The following is a 22,463-nucleotide window of genomic DNA, read 5'->3' as shown; positions in this document are numbered from 1 at the left end:
GTCTATGCCCAGCTTTAGTCTGTAAAAGTTCTCCTTTAAGTCATGTTATAGCTAGCATTGCTTGATCATTTTCCACTGGACTTGCTTAGTAATGTTGAAGACATTTCTAGGATACAGGTATAACTTTAAGCTGCGATAAAGATCTCCCTGTTGCAGTGAAGGGAGCAGGTGCCTATGCACCATTCAGAGGTGAACAAGCATCAGAGAAAAGGAGAACGGCTCACCGACCCAGTGCATGAATTTGTGAATGACTGGCCTCAGCCAGTGCCACTTTCAGCCACACCCCTGACATGATTGGCCCTGCGCATCAGGGCTTGGTCACAGAATGCATATGTGTGGGTCGAAACATGTCAGGGGGCATTGCTGGAATGGCAATGGCTGAGGCCACACTCATTCACATATTCATGCATTTGGTCAGTGAGCGGTGCTCCTTCCATTCTCTGATGACATTTGTAAGATGGTTAGCATCTGCCTGGACACATTTCATGGCACCATGGTGCTGGATTATACTTTTGTGGGTATAAATGTTTGCATAATTTCCCTGTACTCGTTTAAACTGATACTGGGGCGGGAGGTGCGCTAACAGTATAGTGGCGATATACCGTCAGAATTGCGGCGGGGCCGCTAGCGGTGCGGTTTTAATCCCCGCTAGCGGCCGAAAAGTGTCAATACCGCTGGCAATGCGCCTCTGCAGAGGCGCATTGCCGGCAGTATTACTGTGGTTTACCATTGCTTTCAATGGGAAGGAGCTGTGGAGGAGCGGTAAACACAGCGCTCCAAAGATGCAGCTAGCAGGACTTTTGGAGCGGTCCTGCTAGCACACCGCTCCAGTGTAAAAGCCCCTGGGCTTTCACATTGACACTGCAGGGCAGGAGTTTTTCAGGTGGTATTTAGGCGCTATTTTTATCGCTAAAACGCCTGAAAAACTCCTCAGTGTGAAAAGGGGTCTTAGAGATGAAATGACTTCAACATTACTAAGCAAGTCCAGTTGCATATGTCTAAAGACTACTGGCAATCAGAAGTTATCTTCCACTAATCTGACTTTCCTAATCTGAAATGTGACTTCTAAACTTTATGCATAACCATGTTGTTTTTTTTTTGTTTTTATTGAGTCATTGACTGTTCCTATTGCATAAAGTACTTGCGCACATGTAAGTTGTATCTGACGGAAATCCTGGGGCTTCCATTTGCTGGATGACGTCAAGTAAACATGTGGGGACCTTTTGGAATAGCACACAGGGGACTCAAAGCTCTCAGAAGGATTAATTATTACAGGGATATTCTTTTTTTTTTTTTTTCCTTCTATAACCGCTTCCAGCTGTATTGTCCCTTGGGGACAAGAGAATATCCCAGTTATTGTGTTCCCCAACTCTGCCCGATCTCCTGTGTTTTGACACAGGCTTTGTATACATCTAAAAGGCACAGACATCTGTATTTCACAGGTAGTAACTATATAAAGTAAATAGTTTTGCCTTAGAATATCTAAAGAACAATAATGCAATATAATTTAGCAAATTGGTCCTTAAGTGTGATAGTTGCATTCGTTTTTCCCTGCTGAACTGGACGAATTGCGATACATGTGTACCCACCTTTATTGCAAGGATGGACGTCCTATAGTCCTCCAACTGTAGATTAAAGTGGTTGTAAACCCTCCCCCACAACTTTATCCCATGTAAATCGGCATAAAAAAACATAATGAACACTGTTTGTAGAAATATCGGCGCTTGCTTAGTATTGTTATCCTTTTTGTTCTTTAGAATGACGTCACTGGCGCATGCCCAGATCTCCCCTGATTTACGGCACACTCTGTTTTGCTTGTCTGTCTTTTATCAGGACTTTCTACGGCACAACAGTGAAATCCCACGAGACTGCATAATCAATCCGAGCTTCCTCATACACGCCATGTGACCATGTAACATCACATGGAGTGTAAACCTGGGCATCGGACTGAATTATTGCAGTCTTATTAGCTGAAGCTGATAAGACTGACACAGGCAAACACTACTAAGTAAATACTATGAAATTAAACAAGTGGCTATGAGCAGGGAAGCAGGGTTGCTAAAGAAACGTTGGATTGAGAAGGAGGCTTGGTTAACAGTGCAGGAAGTGCGCAATGTATGGGCGGAAATACACTCTATGTGGACTCAGAAAACAATACTTAAGATGGCACTGCCTTACCCCTGGAAACATTTTTTTTTTAAAGCTTCTTTAAATAGTAAGTCAGGGTTTGACAAATTTGCTTGGAATCTAGGAGCCAGCTAAAAAAGTTAGGAGCCAGAAAACGCACCCCGTCCCGACGAGCTTACGCGCAGAAACGAACACATACGTGAGCAGCATCCGCATATGTAAACGGTGTTCAAACCACTCATGTGAGGTACCTCCTCTGTAACTCAAAACATGCAACCTGTAGATTTTTTTAAACGTCGCCCTTTGAAGATTTTAAAGGGTAAAAGTTTGTTGACATTCCACGAGCGGACGCAATTTTGAAGCGAGACATGTTGGGTATAAATTTACTCGGCGTAACATTATCTTTCATACTATTAAAAAAAAATGGGGATAACTTTACTGTTGTCTTATTTTTTAATTAAAAAAAGTGTATTTTTTTCCCAAAAAAGTGCGCTTGTAGTACCGCTGCGCAAATACAGCGTGACAGAAAGTATTGCAACGATCACCATTTTATTCTCTAGGGTGTTAGGATAAAATATATATATATGGTTTGGGGGTTCTAATTAGTGGGAAGAAGATGGCAGTCAAAATAGTGAAAAATTACATTAGAATTGCTGTTTAACTTGTATTACCAACGGCCACCATCAGATGGCGCCAGCTCACACATCTGGTGGTAATAACTTGTAATACCAACGGCTCACCACCAGATGGCGCAAGCTCACAAAAAAAAAAAGCCAAGTCGCCAGGACACCATTTCTAGTCGCCATGGCGACCTGACGCCCGGGATTTGTCGAGCCCTGTAGTAAGTTATATGCAATTTGGGCTGGATTACAGTGGCTATAGATTGATAATTACTTAATATAATGGACTAAATGAAAATAAGCATCAGAGTGGGAGAGTTTACTTCCTCTTTAAAGTCTCATGTCTGTGTTGTTTAGGACATCATAAAGTTGTTTATAATGCATAAAAGTCCAATTTTATTCATTTAATGGAAGTAAAGTGTAGTAATGGTTTGGCATTTCTAAGTATACGCTAAGTAAAATTGTGAAATGAAGTGTTAAGCTTGCCATGCAGGCTTATTTTTTATTTTTCAATCAACCAGTTGACCAAACAGAAGAAACCAATACTCGCATAAGTGCAGTGGATGGAAGAAACCCTCCTGTTGGGATTAGGTATTCTGACAGCAGCTGTCAGAATACACCAATCAGTGGCTGCAGCTGCTGATCGAGAAACTTTTCCAGCATGTCTCTCCAACAGAAGTTGATTAAGCGTCCATTCACATTTGTGCGACTTAAAAATTGTGCGATTACCATTCCAATTTTATTCTGCAACTTGATGCGGCTTTGGATGAGTGTAACTTTGTTACAGCTTTAGCTTTGACCAATGTAATTGTTTTGTGCTATACAAAGTCGTTAAACATGTGCAGAATGGAAAAATGTGTTTTAGTTTCATTTGGTGTCTTTATTTTCTAATGAATTCAAAATTTTCAGATCAGTTTGAATTTAAATTGGTCGAGAATTGATAGACTGATTAGAATTCTGTGCTGATTAAGAAGTGGGCCAGGAAACCAGCTGCCACGTTCTTAACCAATGACTTATCGGCTGTCAGTGGGTTTTCCCATTAACAGCTGAATTAAATAAAATAATTGCCTGGTATAGTCTAGTCTGGTATAGATTTTAAGGAGAACACCACTCCAAAATTTAAAAAGAAAAAGGCGTGGGGTCCTTCCCCCAAATCCATTCCAGACCTTTATCTGAACATGCAGCCTGGCAGGGCAGGAAGGGGGGGTGGCGAGCCCCCCCTCTCTGAACCATACCAGGCCATGTGCCCTCAACATGGGGAAGGGGGGGGGGGGGGTGTAGGGTGCTTCAAAGCACCTCCAAGCACCTGGTGGCAAGGGCCTCTTCCCCACAACCCTGGTGGCCGGTGGTTGTGGGCATCTACGGGTGGGGAACTTTTTGAAATCTGGAAGCCCGCTTTAACAAGGGGCCTGCCAGATCCCACCACCCCTCCTAATATGAATGAATATGGGGTACATAGTTCCCCTACCCATTTACCAAAAAGTGATTAAAAAGACAACAAGATTGTTTGACAATCCCTTAATTAAAAAAAAATGTCCCCCCAGTGTAGCTCCATCGTCAATCGTGCCGCCCGCCGCTACCATCAACCTAAAAAAAGGAAAAATAAAATCTCCTCCCCTGACAAAGACTCCCACCATCTGCCTGCTCCAGTCACACCCAAATCACATCTGTATCATGAAGGTGCGACTTTCATGTGACTTTTGAGGGTTTTTATTGAGGTCTATGGACCTCTATTCGCACGAAAGTCAGACCAAAGTAGTGCAGGAACTACTTTGAAGTCGCACAGATATGAACGATTATCATTGGAAAGCGTGGAGTGTGACTTGTACGACTTTGGGGTCCAGAGTTGCATGACAAGCTGCACAAGTGTGAATGGGGCCTAAATGATAGACTTCTGTCGAAGGGGCAGTTCACACTGGTTGAATCTTGATCAATGTATGGTCAGCTTAGGCCCCATGCACACGAGACGCTGGTAAACTCGAGTTCAGAGGTATTTGGGCATTTTTTTCAACTGCCCTCGAACACATTTAATGTTATCCTATGTGTCCATGCACACATTCACGTTTTTTTGCGTTTTAAAGCAGTTGGGTTTAGGCTCGTTTTTTCAGACGCAAAATTTTTGGTTCAGGCGCAAGCGTTTTTGCGTTTCAAAGCTTTGGGAGGGTCTACAGTGTCTTTGTTATGAACGCTGATAGCCGCAAACGCGGCTAAACGCAGCGAAATTCACGGCAAAACGGGTGTTTTAAACACCGGTTTTTGCCTTTGAAAACTTGAGTTTACATGTGTTTGCATTTGCTTCTCGTGTGCATGGGGCCTTAAGGGGCCTTTCTTCACTGACACTTGAAGGGTGCACTTCAATGACCCTTGTGTAAGGGGATACATTGTACTAAAGACTACAATTTTAATTGTTAGCGTTCCCCCCCCCCCCCCCTGCTGTTGTTAATTTTATTATCAATTTCGTTACATTATTTTTATTATTGAATATAATATTGTCACCTAGACCAGCACAGTGTTTAAAATATGCAATGTATGTCACATTCCTTATTTTATTTTTATTCATTCTTGTATCTGCAAACTATGTCCCAACATTACTTACCATGAGCTATAGATCTTGTAGTTATTGGTAAGGGATCCTGAAAGTTTTTTCCAGGTTTTCCTCATGTCAAAAAGGTTGAACTAGCAGGTCTTTTTTTGTCTCACAGGTCAAATGGGAAAAACAAACTAAAGAAGAGGGGACACCGATGACCAAATATTATACCAACTGGAAGAAACTGCGGGAGAAAGAGATTCAACTAGAGATTTCTGGGAAGGAGAGGGTAAGCGTGCATAGGGCTTGCATGTATGAATATATGTTGGGCACATACTATAGAGTTATACTGACAGTCAAGGCTAAAACAATACTGTAAGGAAGAATGTAATAGGGCTGATACCAGATCTATAAAAGAACAAAGTGTTAAATGGGTGGCTGTTGGAGGATTTTGTTTTCCCCAAATTGGGGGCATGAGTTTGAAGGTAAACTTTGCTCTGGCTAAAAAGAAACTGAGATCTGTATCTCCCCCACCCAACTCATAGCTCTATGGCAGGTGGCAGGCAGTCCCTCATGGGCCCCCAACATCATCGCATACAATGCATGTTCCTGCAGTGTGAGCTGTAACATTGATGAGAGGGGTAGAAACATAACTACGTAGCAGTCGTGGTGGGAACAATCGTGAATTCCAGACTGGACTATGCAAATGCCCTTTACCTCGGGCTCCCAAAGTACCAAATCACCCGTCTGCAAGTCGTACAGAATACGGCCGCCAGACTGGTGACTGGGAAAAGGACATGGGAATCAATCTCACCTTCGCTGAGAACCCTTCACTGGTTGCCAGTAAAAGACAGAATTGTATTTAAAGCACTCTGCCTGACACATAAGTGCATCCATGGGAAGGCGCCGCAATATCTTTGCGACAAGATAGAACCTCACAATTCTAATCGCGTTCTGCGATCCACTGACCAAAATCTGGTCAAGGTGCCAAAAACCAAATACTAGTCCAAAGGAGAAAGAAGGTTTGCTTTTCAAGGTCCGAGACTATGGAACGCTTTACCAACCAGCGTTCGGTTGGAGGAAAACCACCTGACTTTCAGAAGACAGATTAAAACTCTGCTCTTTTGATGTCATGAGACACGAAACATCAAGCGCCCAGAGGCGATTCAGTTCGCATGTGCCGCGCTATATAAGTTTTTCATTCATTCATTCATTCATAACCAGAGAAGTAAAGCATCTCTGGGGCATCCGGTTACAGCTACCAGAAACATTAGGGAGGGAGTAAGGAAAGTAAGCTTTTATATTAAAGCCCTGCCTATATAACCTGTGTACATGGAGTGGAAGGACACCAGTGAAGAGGTGGGGTTTAAATGCAACAACACAGTTGTTAATATCATTGGGTACTTAACCACTTCCATACAGGGCACTTACGCACCTTCCCGCCCAAGCCAATTTTCAGCTTTCAGCACTGTCGCACTTTGAATGGCAATTGCGCGGTCATGCTACACTGTACCCAAACAAAATTGGCGTCCTTTTTCCCCCACAAATAGAACTTTCTTTTGGGGGTATTTGATCACCTCTACGATTTTTTTTTTTTGCGCAACAACTAAAAAAAGTCAGTTTTGAAAAAAAAATAAGTTTTTATTTTTTTCTGTTAATTTTTTTTGTAAAAAGGCAAGTTTTCTCTTTCAATTACGGGCACTGATATGGTGACACTGATGGGCACCGATGAGATGGCACTGATCGACATCGATGAGGTAGTACTGATGGGCACCGATGAGGTGGCACTGATTGGCGGCACTGGTGGGCGTCACTGATGGGCACTGGTGGGCGTCACTGATGGGCACTGGTGGGCGTCACTGATGGGCACTGGTGGGCGTCACTGATGGGCACTGGTGGGCGTCACTGATGGGCACTGGTGGGCGTCGCTGGGCGTCACTGATGGGCACTCATGGGCGTCACTGATGGGCACTCATGGGCGTCACTGATGGGCACTCATGGGCGTCACTGATGGGCACTCATGGGCGGCACTGATGGGCACTCATGGGCGGCACTGATGGGCACTCATGGGCGGCACTCATGGGCACTCATGGGCGGCACTCATGGGCACTCATGGGCACTCATGGGCGGCACTCATGGGCGGCACTCATGGGCACTGATATGTGTGGGGTGGCACTGATGGGCACTGATATGTGTGGGGTGGCACTGATGGACACTGTGGGGTGGCACTGATGGACACTGTGGGGTGGCACTGATGGACACTGTGGGGTGGCACTGATGGACACTGTGGGGTGGCACTGATGGACACTGTGGGGTGGCACTGATGGACACTGTGGGGTGGCACTGATGGACACTGTGGGGTGGCACTGATGGACACTGTGGGGTGGCACTGATGGACACTGTGGGGTGGCACTGATGTATCCATGTTGCCAGTCAGTGCCCATTTGTGGGCACTGATTGGCACTTTTTTTTTTACTGACTTTTTTTTTTGCCCCCCTTTTTTTTGCCCTTCCCTGGTGGTCCAGGGTGGGCTTCCCTGGTGGTCCAGTGTGGCGATCCGAGGGGGGGCTGCGCTGATAAACAATCAGTGCGTTCCCCCCCTGTCAGGAGAGCCGCTGATCGGCTCTCCTCTACTCGTGTCTGTCAGACGCGAGTGAGGAAGAGCCATCAACGGCTCTTCCTGTTTACATCGTGATCAGACGTGATCGGCTGATCACGTGGTAAAGAGCCTCCGCCGGAGGCCCTTTACCGAGATCGGAGATGCAGGGTGTCAGACTGACACCCCACATCACCGATCGCCGCCCTGCGCGCCCCCACGGGCGCGCACGGAATGAAATCCTGCAGGACGTCCATAGACGTCCAGTCAGGATTTCAGAACCACTTCCCGGACGTCAATCTCCTATTGACCGGGCGGGAAGTGGTTAAAGTGTTAAACTAAGATGTCTGACCTGTACCAACAGGTAAACTTATACTAAAGCTTACCTGTAGTAAATATGCACCATTTAGGATTACATTGCAGCAAGTGCACTCAGCATTCAGGGCACACTGAGTCTGCCCCAATCTTGACTCCAGTACGCATTCAGGGGAGTGATGTCATTGCAGCCTAGCCATTCAAATGGTCAGAGAGCACAAACCTGAAAGGAAAGCCAGGCAAAAATAAATGTGCCTGCAGCAGTGACAGGGCACCTCTGGAGGGCGCCGCTTGAAAGATGTCTGATATAATGCCCTAGTATGTGGTGCATGCTAGCACATTTATTATTATTATTATACAGAATTTATATAGTGCCAACAGTTTGCACAGCGCTTTACAAAATTAAGGAAGACATTAACCTGTGGGAGGCTTGGTCATTTTTTTTTTTCTACAGGTTTACTGCTGCATTAAAATAATAATAATAGTAATCTTGCATGAAGTGCTAAAACGTGATTGAAGGATTGAAAAGCATGCAGGGATTAATGCAAGGAACATCCATGCAGTGTTGCAGGCGAAATCCACACACTTTACACCAGTCCCCTTATCAGAATAAATTGACCATCTCAATGAGTGATCTATTAGAGCGGATGTGGAGATCATCCAATATCCCAGGAGTAAATCACTTTTTACTCCTCAAAAGGAAAGCATACAGATAAAGTTAAAAATAAGATGCCTTTACACCCCTGAATGTGGCTTTCAAAGCCGCTGGTCATTGCCATTACAGGTGCGACTTCGTGCACATGTCTATGCAAGTCTCACATGAAATTGCCAAAAATAGTACAGGAACCCTTTTCAATTCATTGCAAGTCGGAGTCCCACCGATTTGAACGGTTCCATAGGCACAAATAGTGTGCGACTTGTCATTTGATTTTAAACTGTCAAATCACATGGCAAATGGCACCGCTGTGAACGGGTTGTCCTAAGTGTAGTCTTTAAATTGGAAAGCGCAAATGTCATACTCGCCTAGACTAAAAATAGGAAACTGCTATTTTGCAGCACAACAAATCTTATAATAATAAGTTAAAAGTCAAGTTATTTTAGGGTGAAGGTCCACTTTAAAGTACTCTAACATAGAAACGAAAACCTCTGGTAAGGTTTAAAATGGTAATGTATTTTCAAAAGTTGTTTTCTTTTAATCTCTTGAAATCTGCAGTAGTTGAAAATATTTAATAATAATCGATGGTAATTCTGCCATGAAGGTAGTTTTTTACACTCGGTTTTGGGATGACCCTCTCACAGGCTCCCCTGGTGGAGACTACATGTGGCTTTGCTGACACACTTTGCACAGGTATGCACCACCATTGTCACATCGGGAAGAGCCAGCCCTATGCAGTGACGTGGAGCTGACATTGGAATGTTTGCTTGTAGATACGAAATACAAAAATATTGACCAAAAATAAAAAATTGATGCTGGTATCCCATTAAAAAACAAAAGGGCAATTGTTTAGATGCACATTTTTAGCAAACGGAATGTCATACAGTTAGGATTTAGCTCTACTTTATATAAACTGATTTAATCTCAGATTGTCCTTACTGTCATTTAGGCCCCTTTTTATACACTCGTGGTCCGATAGATCTGCCTGTCAGTTTTTCAGGCTGACCTGATCAGGAGCTCCATTGAATGTGTGGATGGGGAAATTGAGTCAAAAAAAATATAATCTATGGGTTGATTTAGGCGACTACCAGACATGCATTGTAGGTGCTGTCAGTGTTGATTGTTTTATTTTTCCCTGACAATTTGGGTTTGTTAGGCGGAATCTAGTAGTTTGGGGTTTGCACAAATGTCTTTGTGGGTCTGTGGCTGCACGTCATTCTCAAGGCTTGCCTGGGGCTCCTGTATGACTGTGTCATGGGATTTAAATTCTTATTTACATAATGCTAATCCATCACAGGAGCCGATGGCTCAAGGGATTAAAGGAGTATCAACCCTGGCTGTTAGTGTACCTTGTGTAACCAGGAGGAGGCAGTATGCCTCTCTCCAATGTCATCACAGGACAGATTAGCAGTGAGCAAATACACTTTTCTGTAGAAGTTTTGTGGTGTGCAAACTGAGATTTATAAAAATGGTAGTGGGAAAGATTAGCATCTAATAAACTGCAATACCCAGCATGCATTAGGTTAATTTCCTAGGCTCTATGGGTCAGATCAGCTCCAAGCAGGGGATTGCTCATCTCCCTATTCAATTTATATTCAAGTGAGTCAACTCTTTACAGTAGAATTGTGGAAGGCAAAATGGAGGTTTGTCATAAAGCCATTGGCGGAACCTCCAGAGAAATGTATGGCAAATGCACAGCAGTTCCCTTAGTGTCACCAGAACAGGATCTGGGGAGAAATGTCCCACTCAGGGGCCCAGCAATGTCACCAGGACTGGATCTGAAATGCCCCAGCTTTTTACATAGGGCAGGGGTTGACAATTTTGCTTGGAATCTAGGAGCCAGCTAAAAAAGTTAGGAGCCAGAAAGCGCACCCCGTCCCGACGAGCTTGCGCGCAGAAGCGAACACATACGTGAGCAGCGCCCGCATATGTAAACGGTGTTCAAACCACACATGTGAGGTATCGCCGCGATTGGTAGAGCGAGAGCAATAATTCTACCCCTAGACCTCCTCTGTAACTCAAAACTTGCAACCTGTAGATTTTTTTAAACGTCGCCTATGGAGATTTTAAAGGGTAAAAGTTTGTCGGCATTCCACGAGCGGACGCAATTTTGAAGCGTGACATGTTGGGTATGAATTTACTCGGCGTAACATTATCTTTCATAATATAAAAAAAAATGGGGATAACTTTACTGTTTTATTTTTTCATTAAAAAAAGTTTTATTTTTTTCCCAAAAAAGTGCGCTTGTAAGACCGCTGCGCAAATACGGCGTGACAGAAAGTATTGCAACGATCGCCATTTTATTCTCTAGGGTGTTAGGATAAAAAGTATATATAATGTTTGGGGGGTTCTAATTAGAGGGAAGAAGATGGCAGTGAAAAATGACATTAGAATTGCTGTTTAACTTGTAATGCTTAACTTGTAATACCAACGGCCAGCACCAGATGGCGCCAGCTCACATCTGGTGGTAATAACTTGTAATACCAACGGCTCACCACCAGATGGCGCCCACCTTCCAAGCCAAGTCGCCAGAACACTATTTCTAGTCGCCATGGCGACCTGGCGCCCGGGATTTGTCGATCCCTGAGTCATAGGGACATAGTGGGGTTAAATCTGGCATGAAATGTCATGAAGAAAGCGATTACAAATTGAAGGTTCCCTTAACCTGCCATAACCAGCAGTGTAGGAGGGGAATTGGGGGTTGTTCATAACTTTTAAATTACAGCGTGGCTATTGCACGCTGTTATATTTTATAGCAGTTTTTCCAAAACTAGGATTCTCTTTTTGTAGTTGCTTTGAAATCCATTGATTTTAAGCATGGTGATTAATTTTTTTATTTTTTGATATGCAGACTTAAAAAGAGGGTGAAGATAGAATGTTCATATTGAAAATGAAAACTTTACTGCATAGGATTACCAGTTTGGAGTTTTGTGCTGTATGTACTGCCTAGTGATAGGGAATATATCAAATGGGAAACGCATTGATTCATCAGCTGTCAGCGCACACTACGACACCAAGTGCTGGTGTCACCTGTGCCCTTCCTGTCGCTCTGCATTGACATTCCCCAGCAGATACAGTGGGAGCATGCTGGGCTGACTGTGTGGGTGCTGTATGTGTTCTGCAAGAAGAACGGAAGCATGTGAATGCAAAACAAGTCTATTAATAAAACCTTGCATCTTCCATTTACATTTTGCCTATACTGTGATAAAAGACACTGTGCTGAAACAGGTGGAGTGTGTGTGGATGGGGGATTTGTAATTCTATTTAAAATTTGCATTTTCATTGCAATTAGTGCTTCCACACCCGGGCGGTGCGCTTGCTGGATGTTAGAAAAAGTCCTGCAAGCAGCATCCTTGGGGAGGTTTAGGAGCGCTGTATACAGCGCTCCCAAAATCCCCTTGCCCATTGCAATGAATGGGCAGTTCTTCGGAAGCGTCGCAACACTGCTTAAACAGACCTTATTTTTGCAAAACATACTGATGGCAATGGTTACAGAAGGTTTCTAAACTTCTGAATGTTCCAGTGAGCACTGTTGGGGCCATAATCAGAAAGTAGAAAGAGCATCATTTCACCATAATCTGGTCACCAGCAGGTGCTTACGTTTGTAGGAGAGCTTGCTTTTTTGAAAAACAGACTTACTAGATGAAAATAAAGTCTAAAAAAGGAACCAAATGCAGCTATTGCATATAGGAATTGGTAAGCTGCAATATAACAAATATTTGCTTTTGGGTTTAATACCACTTTAGCTCTCTGGAATACATGCAAATTGCTCTCATTGCAAATACTGAAATATACTGGTTGAACTGCCAGATTGTGGGAATGGGACGTTTAAATTTGTCCAAATGCATACTTTATTGCATTAAAAATACTTCAAGGAGGACCTGTGAGGTTTCAGAGTGTCAATAAATACTAACAGGCATTCATCATAAACCTTAACATTCTCTGCGCTTAGATACAGTGGGTACGGAAAGTATTCAGACCCCCTTAAATTTTTCACTCTTTGTTATATTGCAGTCAATTTCTAAAATCATTTAAAGAGGAGTTCCACCCAAAAATGGAACTTCCTCTTAACCCACTCCTCTCCCCCTTACATGCCACATTTGGCATGTAATTTTTTTTGGGGGGGAGTGGGGGCTTCAGGAGAAGGGGACTTCCTGTCCCACTTCCTCCTTCCGCCGAGGGGCTGCTAGGGCGATAAGTCATATCGCTTTTTGGCAGCCCCTCCCTGTAGGCGATCGCCTGGGACACGTGACAGGTCCCAGGCGATCGCCTGTTCAATCAAACAGCGCCGGGCCGCGCGCGCATGCGCAGTGCCGCTCGCGCATGCGCAGTGGGTGCCTGGCCGTGAAGCCGAAAGCTGACGCCGGCCGGGGAGGGGGGGAGAGGAGCGGACCCCCGGCTGGCGCGTCGCTGGAGCAGGTAAGTGTCAGTTTATTAAAAGCCAGCAGCTACACTTTTTGTAGCTGCTGACTTTTAATGAACTTAAAAAATGGGTGGAAAACCCCTTTAAGTTCATTTTTTTTCTTCATTAATGTACACACGGCACCCCATATTGACAGAAAAACACAGATTTTTTTTTCAGATTTATTAAAAAATAAAAACTGAAATATCACATGGTCCTAAGTATTCAGACCCTTTGCTCAGTATTTAGTAGAAGCATCCTTTTGATCTAATACAGCCATGAGTCTTTTTGGGGAAGATGTAACACGTTTTTCAGACCTGGATTTGGGGATCCTCTGCCATTCCTCCTTGCAGATCCTCTCCGTATCTGTCAGGTTGGATGGTAAATGTTGGTGGAGAGCCATTTTTAGGTCTCTCCAGAGATACTCAATTGGGTTTAAGTCAGGGCTCTGGTTGGGCCATTCAAGAACAGTCACGGAATTGTTGTGAAGCCACTCCTTCGTTATTTTAGCTGTGTGCTCATGTTGGAAGGTAAACCTCGGCCCAGTCTGAGGTCCTGAGCACTCTGGAGAAGGTTTTCGTCCAGGATATCCCTGTACTTGGCCACATTCATCTTTCCCTCAAATGCAACCAGTCGTCCTGTCCCTACAGCTGAAAAACACCCCCACAGCATGATGCTGCCATCACCATACTTCACTGTTGGGACTGTATTGGACAGGTGATGAGCAGTGCCTGGTTTTCCCCACACATACCACTTATAATTAAGGCCAAAAAGTTCTATCTTGGTCTCATCAGACCAGAGAATCTTATTTCTCACCATCTTGGAGTCCTTCAGGTGTTTTTTTTAAGCAAACTACATGTGGGCTTTCATGCGTCTTGCACTGAGGAGAGGCTTCCATTGGGCCACTCTGCCATAAAACTACGACTGGTGGAGGGCTGCAGTGATGGTTGACTTTATACAACTTTCTCCCATCTCCCGACTGCATCTCTGGAGCTCAGCCACAGTGATCTTTGGGTTTCTTCACCTCTCTCACCAAGGCTCTTCTCCCCCGCTAGCTCAGTTTGGCCGGACGGCCAGCTCTAGGAAGGGTTCTGGTCATCCCAAACACCTTCCATTTAAGGATAATGGAGGCCACTGTGCTCTTAGGAAAAGTGCAGCAGAAATTTGTAACCTTGGCCAGATCTGTGTCTTGCAACAATTCTGTCTCTGAGCTCTTCAGGCAGTTCCTTTTGACCTCATGATTCTCATTTGCTCTGACATGCACTGTGAGCTTTAGGGCTCTTTCACACATACGGACAAACGGTGCGTTTATTACAAGTCCGTTTACGGACTTGTAATGAAGCCCTATGGAATTGCAGACGTTGGCGGATGATGCATCCGATAACGTCCGCAACCATCCGCGTCCGCAAAGATCCGCTTTTGCGGACGGAAGAAAACCCTTTTTTTCTTCCGTCCGGCGGAACGGATCGATGACTACGGACACACGGTCCGTATTCATCCGATTCCCCATAGGGGAGAGCGGAGGAGAGACAGGGCGGTCTCTGCACAGTTAAGCTGGGATTTACGGAGGAATCCCCGCTGAGCCAAACAGGCTAACGGAGCGGATCAATTACGGATCCGCTCCGTGTGAAAGAGCCCTTAAGGTCTTATATAGACAGATGTGTGTCTTTCCTAATCAAGTCCAATCACTATAATCAAACACAGCTGGACTTAAATGAAGGTGTAGAACCATCGCAAGGATGATCAGAAGAAATGGACAGTGCCTGAGTTAAATATGAGTGTCACAGCAAAGGGTCTGAATACTTAGGACCGTGTGATATTTCAGTATTTCTTTTTTAATAAATCTGCAAAAATGTCAACAATTCTGTGTTTGTTTTTCTGTCAATATGGGGTGCTGTGTGTACATTAACCACTTGACAACCGGGCCTATTTTGGCACTTCTCTCCTTCATGTAAAAGTCATTGCAACTTTTTTTCTCGCACAGTATTTGCGCAATAATTTTTCAAACACCCTTTTTTTGGGAAAAAAAACGGTTTCATGAATTAAAAAATAACAAAACAGTAAAGTTAGTCCAATTTTTTTTATATAATGTGAAAGATGATGTTACGCTGAGTAAATGGATACCTAACATGTCATGCTTTAAAATTGCGCACACTTCTGGAATGGCGCCAAACTTCGGTACTTAAAAATCTCCATAGGCGACGCTTTAATTTTTTTTACAGGTTACTATTTTAGAGTTACAGAGGAGGTCTAGTGCTAGAATTGTTGCACGCGCTCGAACACACATAAAAATACCTCACACGTGGGGTTTGAACGGCGTTTACATATGTGGGCGGGACTTGCATGCATGTTCTCTTCTGCGCGCCAGCTACCAGGCATAGGGACGTTTAAAAAAATGTTTTTTTTTTTCATTTTATTTTTTTTTACTTAATTTTTTTTTGATCACTTTTATTCCCATTACAAGGAATGTAAACATCCCTTGTAATAGGAATCAGTGTGACAGGTCCTCTTTATGGAGAGATGTGGGGTCAATAAGACCCCACATCTCTCCTCCAGGCTTACAAGCATGAAATCGGTGAAAAAGCATTCACCGATCTCACACCGACAGCCGCTTTGTTTACTTCCGGGCGTGACGTCATGCCCGGTCCTCCGACGGTCATAGAGATGACTGGTGACCATCTGGTCACCAGTCATCTCTATGCTTCCCCAGCCAGCACCGGCCGATTCGCTTTCCGGGCCCCCGATGGCACGGGAGAGCCTGGAGAAGCACCGGATGGTGGCAGGAGGGGGGAACGTCCCCTCCCGCTGCCTATAAGAACGATCAAGCGGTGGAACTGCCACTTTGTTCTTATTGTGCACAGAATCGCCGGCTGAAGACGGTGATATCTGATTGATGCCTGTAGCTGCCGGCATCATTCAGATATCACCACACAAAGTCAAGGACGTAATTTGACGTTCAGCGGTTGTAAAGTGGTTAACCACTTAAGACCCGAACCAAAATGCAGGTAAAGGACCAGGCCCCTTTTTGCGATTCGACGATTCCGCTTTAACTGACAATTGCGCGGTCGTGCGACGTGGCTTCCAAACAAAATTGGCGTTCTTTTTTTCCCACAAATAGAGCTTTCTTTTGGTGGTATTTGAGCACCTTTGCGGGTTTTATTTTTTGCGCTATATTTTTTGCGCTATAAACACAAATAGAGCGACAATTTTTGCTATAATAAATATCCCCCCCAAAAAAAAAAAAAATATATATATATATATATATATATATATATATATATATATATATATATATATATATATATATATATATATATATATATATATATATATATATATATAAAAACATTTTCCTCAGTTTAGGTCGATACGTATTCTTCTACTTATTTTTGGTAAAAAAAATCGCAATAAGCGTTTATCGATTGGTTTGCGCAAAATTTATAGTGTTTACAAAATAGGTGATTTTTTATTGCATTTTTATAAAAAAAATATTTTTACTACTAATGGCGGCGATCAGCGATTTTGTTTTCGTGACTGCGACATTATGGCGGACACATCGGACAATTTTGACACATTTATGGGACCATTGTCACTGATTACTGTGAAAATGACAATTGCAGTTAGGGAGTTCACCACTAGGGGGCGCTGAAGGGGTTTAGTGTGACCTCATATGTGTTTCTAACTGTAGGGGGGCGGGGCTGGACGTGTGACATCATTGATCGCCTTTCCCTATATCAGGGAACAGATGATCAATGACAGCGTCACAACGAAGAACAGGGAAGGTGTGTTTACACACACCTCTCCCCGTTCTTCAGCTCCGGGGACCGATCGCAGGACTCCGGCGGCGATCGGGGGCCGCGGTGCTTCAGACCGGGTCGCGCGCGACCACGGCTGGGCTTTTAACAATCACGTACAGGTACGTGATTGTGCCCAGCCATGCCATGCCATGCTGCCGATGTATATCGGCGTTAGGCGGTTTTTAAGTGGTTAATGAGGAAAATAAATGAACTTGAATGATTTTAGAAAATGGCTGCAATATAACAGAGTGAAAAATTTAAGGGGGTCTGAATACTTTCTGTACCCACTGTGTGTGCGCCCTTTGCATCATATGGAGTGGGTATATATTTAGCGAGATTGAGGTGGCTGTGTTTGATGCATTTTATGACATCAGAAGACAGCTTGGTATGTATGCGCAGTAAGAAAAATTGTAACAATAATTATAATTTTAATGTAGTTCTTTACCACCTTCATGGCATAGACATTGACACATGTTCTGTCATTTTTTTTTTTTTTCAATTTTTTTTTTTTTTTTTTTTGAGACTTGTTGACATTTTAAAAGATTTCACAGCTTCTTTCACTGTCAATGTGATGTCACTACTCGACAAGCGCTACAAAGTTGTGAGCTATGACAACATGGAGTTAATGAAAGAACAAACTCCTGCTTATATTGGGGGTCAGTTCGTCCATTCCCTGTAGAACTGCATGTCTGCATAAGTGTATGTCAGGTTGCTGTAGGTAAATGTGCTAGCGGTGTGCTGTGTCTGTACACGTCTGTGCGTAGGTGAGTGTATGTGTGTGTGTGTGTGAGAGCTTTCGGCTCTCATCAGTGCTAATAATTACAGCGCTAAGCATTTTTCCTGGAGCTTCTAACAGCCTCTAATGATGCCGCTGTGGAAGGGTGGCAGCAGTCGTTAGCTCCTTCATTAGGAGCAGCAGATTAACGAGCAGAGGGCTCAGCTACTTCAATAATAGAAAGAAAAAAAAAATATAGAGGAAATAAAAGATGCTGGCTTGGGAGTCTCTTGTGAGCTTCCTGTTATCTCATTATCGTCTGGTTATTAACGAGGGGTAGGAATGATCTGACAAGGGAGAGGGGGCCGCCACTGATGAATCTCCCATTGTGTTTTAGAGATTACATAATCCAATTCTAAGACTATCTTTCCGCACCCGGAATAGCTAGCTGGATTGGGATCAGTGGTTATATGTTGGTCATTTACATGTCCTTTTCAGCCCACTACTATGTGTTAAAGCACAACTCTAGTCCAAACGGGGTATATGCAGTTGAAATTAATGTGTGCAAATGTTTACCTGCCAAAATGTTTGTAATTCTGTTCAGCATGTCTTGTGATTGCTGCACCTCTACTACTTTGCACAGCCAGTAGGATTGCTCCACTATTTCCTTGTTCAGCTTTGGAGCTCCCTGTGTCATCTGCCAGCCTAATGGTGATTTATTGTCTGAGCAGGCTGACATAAATATTGTATTTAGTTTTATAACTGAACACTACGCATATACCCCATATTGCTTCTATTTAATATAGTTTTATAAGGCTGGATTCACACCTATACATTTTTAGTGTTTTTTGCAGATTTGCACTACAGAACGTGTTTCATAGGAAACCATGTTAAGTGGGCTGTAGTGGAAAACTGCAAAATGCTCTAAAAATGCATAGGTGTGAATCCAGCCTAAGAGCCTGTCAGGTCTAAAGAAATGAAAATGGCAGCTCCCTGTAAGAAAATGTGTGTTGTACTTTTAGTGTTGAGTCCTATAGTGAGGGAGGAGTCGGAGGATGGAACTGCGACACATGGCAGGGGACACAACCATTTGACACTGCTGGTAGTACAGTGCATCCAGAAAGTATTTACAGCACTTCACTTTTTCCACACTTTATGTTACAGCCTTATTCCAAAATGTATTAAATTGATTATTTCTTTATCGTACATCACGGGACACAGAGCAGCATAGCCATTACATATGGGTTATATAGTGTACCTTCAGGTGATGGACACTGGCACTCTCCGACAGGAAGTTCCCTCCCTATATAACCCCCACCCATAGTGGGAGTACCTCAGTTTTTTCGCCAGTGTCTTAGGTGTTGGTGCACGTTGAAGGTTGTGCCTGCAGTTTGTCCTTGGGACCAGGGCCAGCCGACCGGATCCGTCCAAGGTGCTTCATAGCCAAAGTGGACGGTACCCGGGCCCCAATTCGTGGATGGGGTTTTGCCTATAATGCCTCTCCTTGGAGGGCTGGACTCTGGGTTCCAGGACTGGGTTTTTTAACCTATGGATACCTGCTGCCAGTAGTGCTGTATAGGTCCAGGTGTGTGGTGTTCCTGACTTGGACCCCGGTCCCTGAAGGTCTATGACCATACCCACGGTGAAGGGGGAAGATTGGGCCTCTTGCATGAGCAATACCCTGCGGCGTGGAAAGGTAAGCGGGGGGCCTACGGAACTTGGTTTGTCAGTGGGCTCCCCACAGGGGACTCTGGGGAAAAGCCTTTTTTTATGCCTCTGTGCATGGGCTAAAGAGAAACCACAAAGTCTGCATGACTGGATGGCTCAAACACCCAGGTATACTGTTCCTCTGGCTGGGCTAATAGAATGCTGCTGCTGCTACAAGGTGTTTTTGCTCCATGAAATGTAAAGGGGAGCATGTCAGGTTTAAATTACTTACTTCCTGATGTCTGTGTGTCTCCAGCAGCTCCCGGGCTCCTCTCCCCACATGGATTCTGCTTCCTGCTTCCTGTAGAGCGGCGTCGGGAGCGCGCGCGCGCACTGTTATAGGCGCCGACGCTGCGTGGAGGGGCGGGGGACGCCCAGGGAGTTCCCTCCCCTCTGTACATCAGAGGGAAAACTCTATTTAGCCTGTCAGTTTGCTGAAGGCTGTGAAGGGACACGGAGCAGCGATGCTGAGCTGAGCAGGATAGGTTTGCCTATGTTATGCTGACACAGTGACACCTAGTGGCCGTTTTTTTGTACACACCTTGCTAAAGAGCTGTTTAAGCTCATATTTTCTCTGAAAAGCCGGTGTACTAAGTAGCAGTCAGAGTTCTTAGCATTTGGTACTCTCTTAGCCCAGCATTAAGGGAAGCAATATTAGGATATGATTAAGCCCTTGGGGCTCAATATTGCTATCTCTTGTTAGGTTTTGGGAAGTTTAGTTTTCTGTCTAACATTACCCTAGCCTAATTTTTTTCCTCATTTATTTAAATGTGTGTTTTTCTCCAGCTATTACAGTTAGTTGTATATTAGCGGAGTATCTCAGATTTGTTTATTATGGCTCCTAAGGGTGCAGGGAACGCTAAAAATGCTAAAGGTGTTAAAAAGCCGAAGGGTTCCCCATCGGGCTCGGAGGATATTTCCCAGAATCCACCTGCCCCTACCTCCCCGGAGGATCCGGAGGTTGCTGCCCTGGGTGAGCCATCGGGGTTGCTAGGTGCTATGGCGGGCCCTATTCAACCAACTCCTTCCTATGTAACGGAAGAGATGTTAGCCTCCACCTTGGGTGGATTTGAAAAAAGGATGGCCGCTCTTATTACGGCCTCTTTATCCGGGAAGAAGCGGGCTAGGTCCCCGTCTCCCAGGTTTGAATCTCCTGAGGAAGATGTCCTTTCCACTGAGGAATTGGAAGATACAGGAGACCAGGCTGAGGATCACCTGGACCATTTAGGTTCTGAAGATTCTACTATAGAAGAACCTTTTTCAGCTTCTCACGCAGAAAAATTGTGGGTCCAGTCCTTAACGGATATGGTGCGGTCAGCTTTTAAAATGCCTTTGCCTCAGCCTCTGGCCTCCGCTGTGTCCTCATTGGGCTCCCTAAAAGCGCCCCAAGCCAACCTGGTGTTCCCGGTCCATCCTTTATTAAAGGACCTGATATTTCAGGACTGGGTTAAGCCAGACAGGATTTTTTTGCCTCCTAAAAGGTTCGCAGTTATGTACCCTTTAGAGGAGGAGTTTTCAAGGAAATGGGCTGTCCCCACTGTTGACGCAGCCATATCATGTGTCAATAAAGCGTTAACGTGTCCGGTGGACAATATTCACATGTTCAAAGATCCTGTGGATAAAAGGCTTGAGACCTTACTGAAGGCATCCTTTGCCACAGCGGGGGCAGTGGTCCAGCCAGCTGTAGCTGCCATTGGCGTCTGCCAGGCTTTAAAAGACCAGGCCAAGCAGGCCCTAAAGGACCTTCCGGCTCAACAGGCTCAGGACTTAGCCGATCTACCTAGAGCTTTATGTTTCGCGGTAGACGCTATCAAGGATTCAATCCAACAGGCGTCCCGCCTATCCCTGTATTTGGTTCACATGAGAAGATTACTTTGGTTAAAGAACTGGTCTGCAGAAACCCCCTGCAAAAAACTCCTTACAGGATTCTCCTTTCAAGGAGAGAGATTGTTTGGAGAAGATCTTGACAAATATATTCAAAAGATCTCTAGTGGTAAGAGCACCCTTTTGCCGGTTAAGAAAAGGTTCCGAGGTCCCTCTTTTAAGCGCCCAACCTCTCCAGTTCCAGGGCCCTCATTCTCTAGGCAGTATCGACGGCCTCCTGGACGCGCAGCTGCAAACAGGCCCCAGGGGCAAGCTGCAGGGAACAAGAGACCGTGGAACCGTAAGCCGGTTAAAGCTGCCCCTAAGGCAGCCTTGTGAAGGGGCGCCCCCACTCTCTCGAGTGGGGGGAAGACTCCGGTTGTTCTCGGAGTTGTGGGGGGCCCAAGTTACCGACCAATGGGTTCTGTCCTCAGTAACTCAGGGGTACAAGCTGGAGTTTCGGGAGTTCCCCCCTCCTCACTTTCAAACGTCAAGACTTCCAGGCGACCCTCAGAGACAGGCATCGCTTCTGTCCGCCCTAGAGCGACTCCTATCTCAAGGAGTGATTATGGAAGTACCAGCAGGGGAGCAAGGACAAGGGTTTTACTCAAACCTCTTCGTTGTCCCGAAGCCAAACGGCGACGTCAGGCCTATTCTGGACCTAAAGTTATTAAACCGCTTTTTAAGAGTCCGGTCTTTTCGAATGGAGTCCATTCGTTTGGTGGTGGCCGCCCTCCAAGGAAAGGAGTTCTTGGCCTCCATCGATATAAAGGACGCATACCTACACGTTCCGATTTTCCCAGGCCATTACAGGTATCTGCGTTTTGCCCTAAACTATCGGCATTATCAGTTCGTGGCTCTTCCGTTCGGACTAGCCACGGCCCCTCGGGTTTTTACGAAGATCCTGGCCCCCGTATTAGCCATCCTAAGGGAACAGGGCATTCTGATCATGGCCTACCTAGACGATCTTTTGGTAGTCGACCACTCAGCGGCCGGTCTAAATCGGGCAGTGTTGCTAGCAGTAAACTGCCTAGAGTCCCTGGGTTGGGTTCTAAACCGGGACAAATCGGCTTTACAGCCCACAAGAAGGTTGGAGTATCTAGGTCTGATTTTAGATACAAGACAACAACGGATCTTCC

At 44.8% G+C, this 22,463-nt stretch overlaps 1 protein-coding gene across 1 annotated transcript in view; it reads left to right on the top strand.

Moving 5' to 3' along the window:
* Positions 1–22,463, top strand: part of NOC2L (NOC2 like nucleolar associated transcriptional repressor) — a 174,069-nt gene that overhangs the window by 121,995 nt on the left and 29,611 nt on the right. The window contains exon 16 of the mRNA XM_040325958.1: positions 5,450–5,563. Coding sequence (XP_040181892.1) covers positions 5,450–5,563 — 114 coding nt within the window. The remainder of the gene's footprint in view (positions 1–5,449; positions 5,564–22,463) is intronic.

This window comes from Rana temporaria, chromosome 10 (genome assembly GCF_905171775.1).
Source record: "Rana temporaria chromosome 10, aRanTem1.1, whole genome shotgun sequence".
Lineage (NCBI taxonomy): Eukaryota > Metazoa > Chordata > Amphibia > Anura > Ranidae > Rana > Rana temporaria.
Note: the sequence above shows the minus strand (reverse complement) of the source record. Positions and strands in the feature narration are given on the sequence as shown.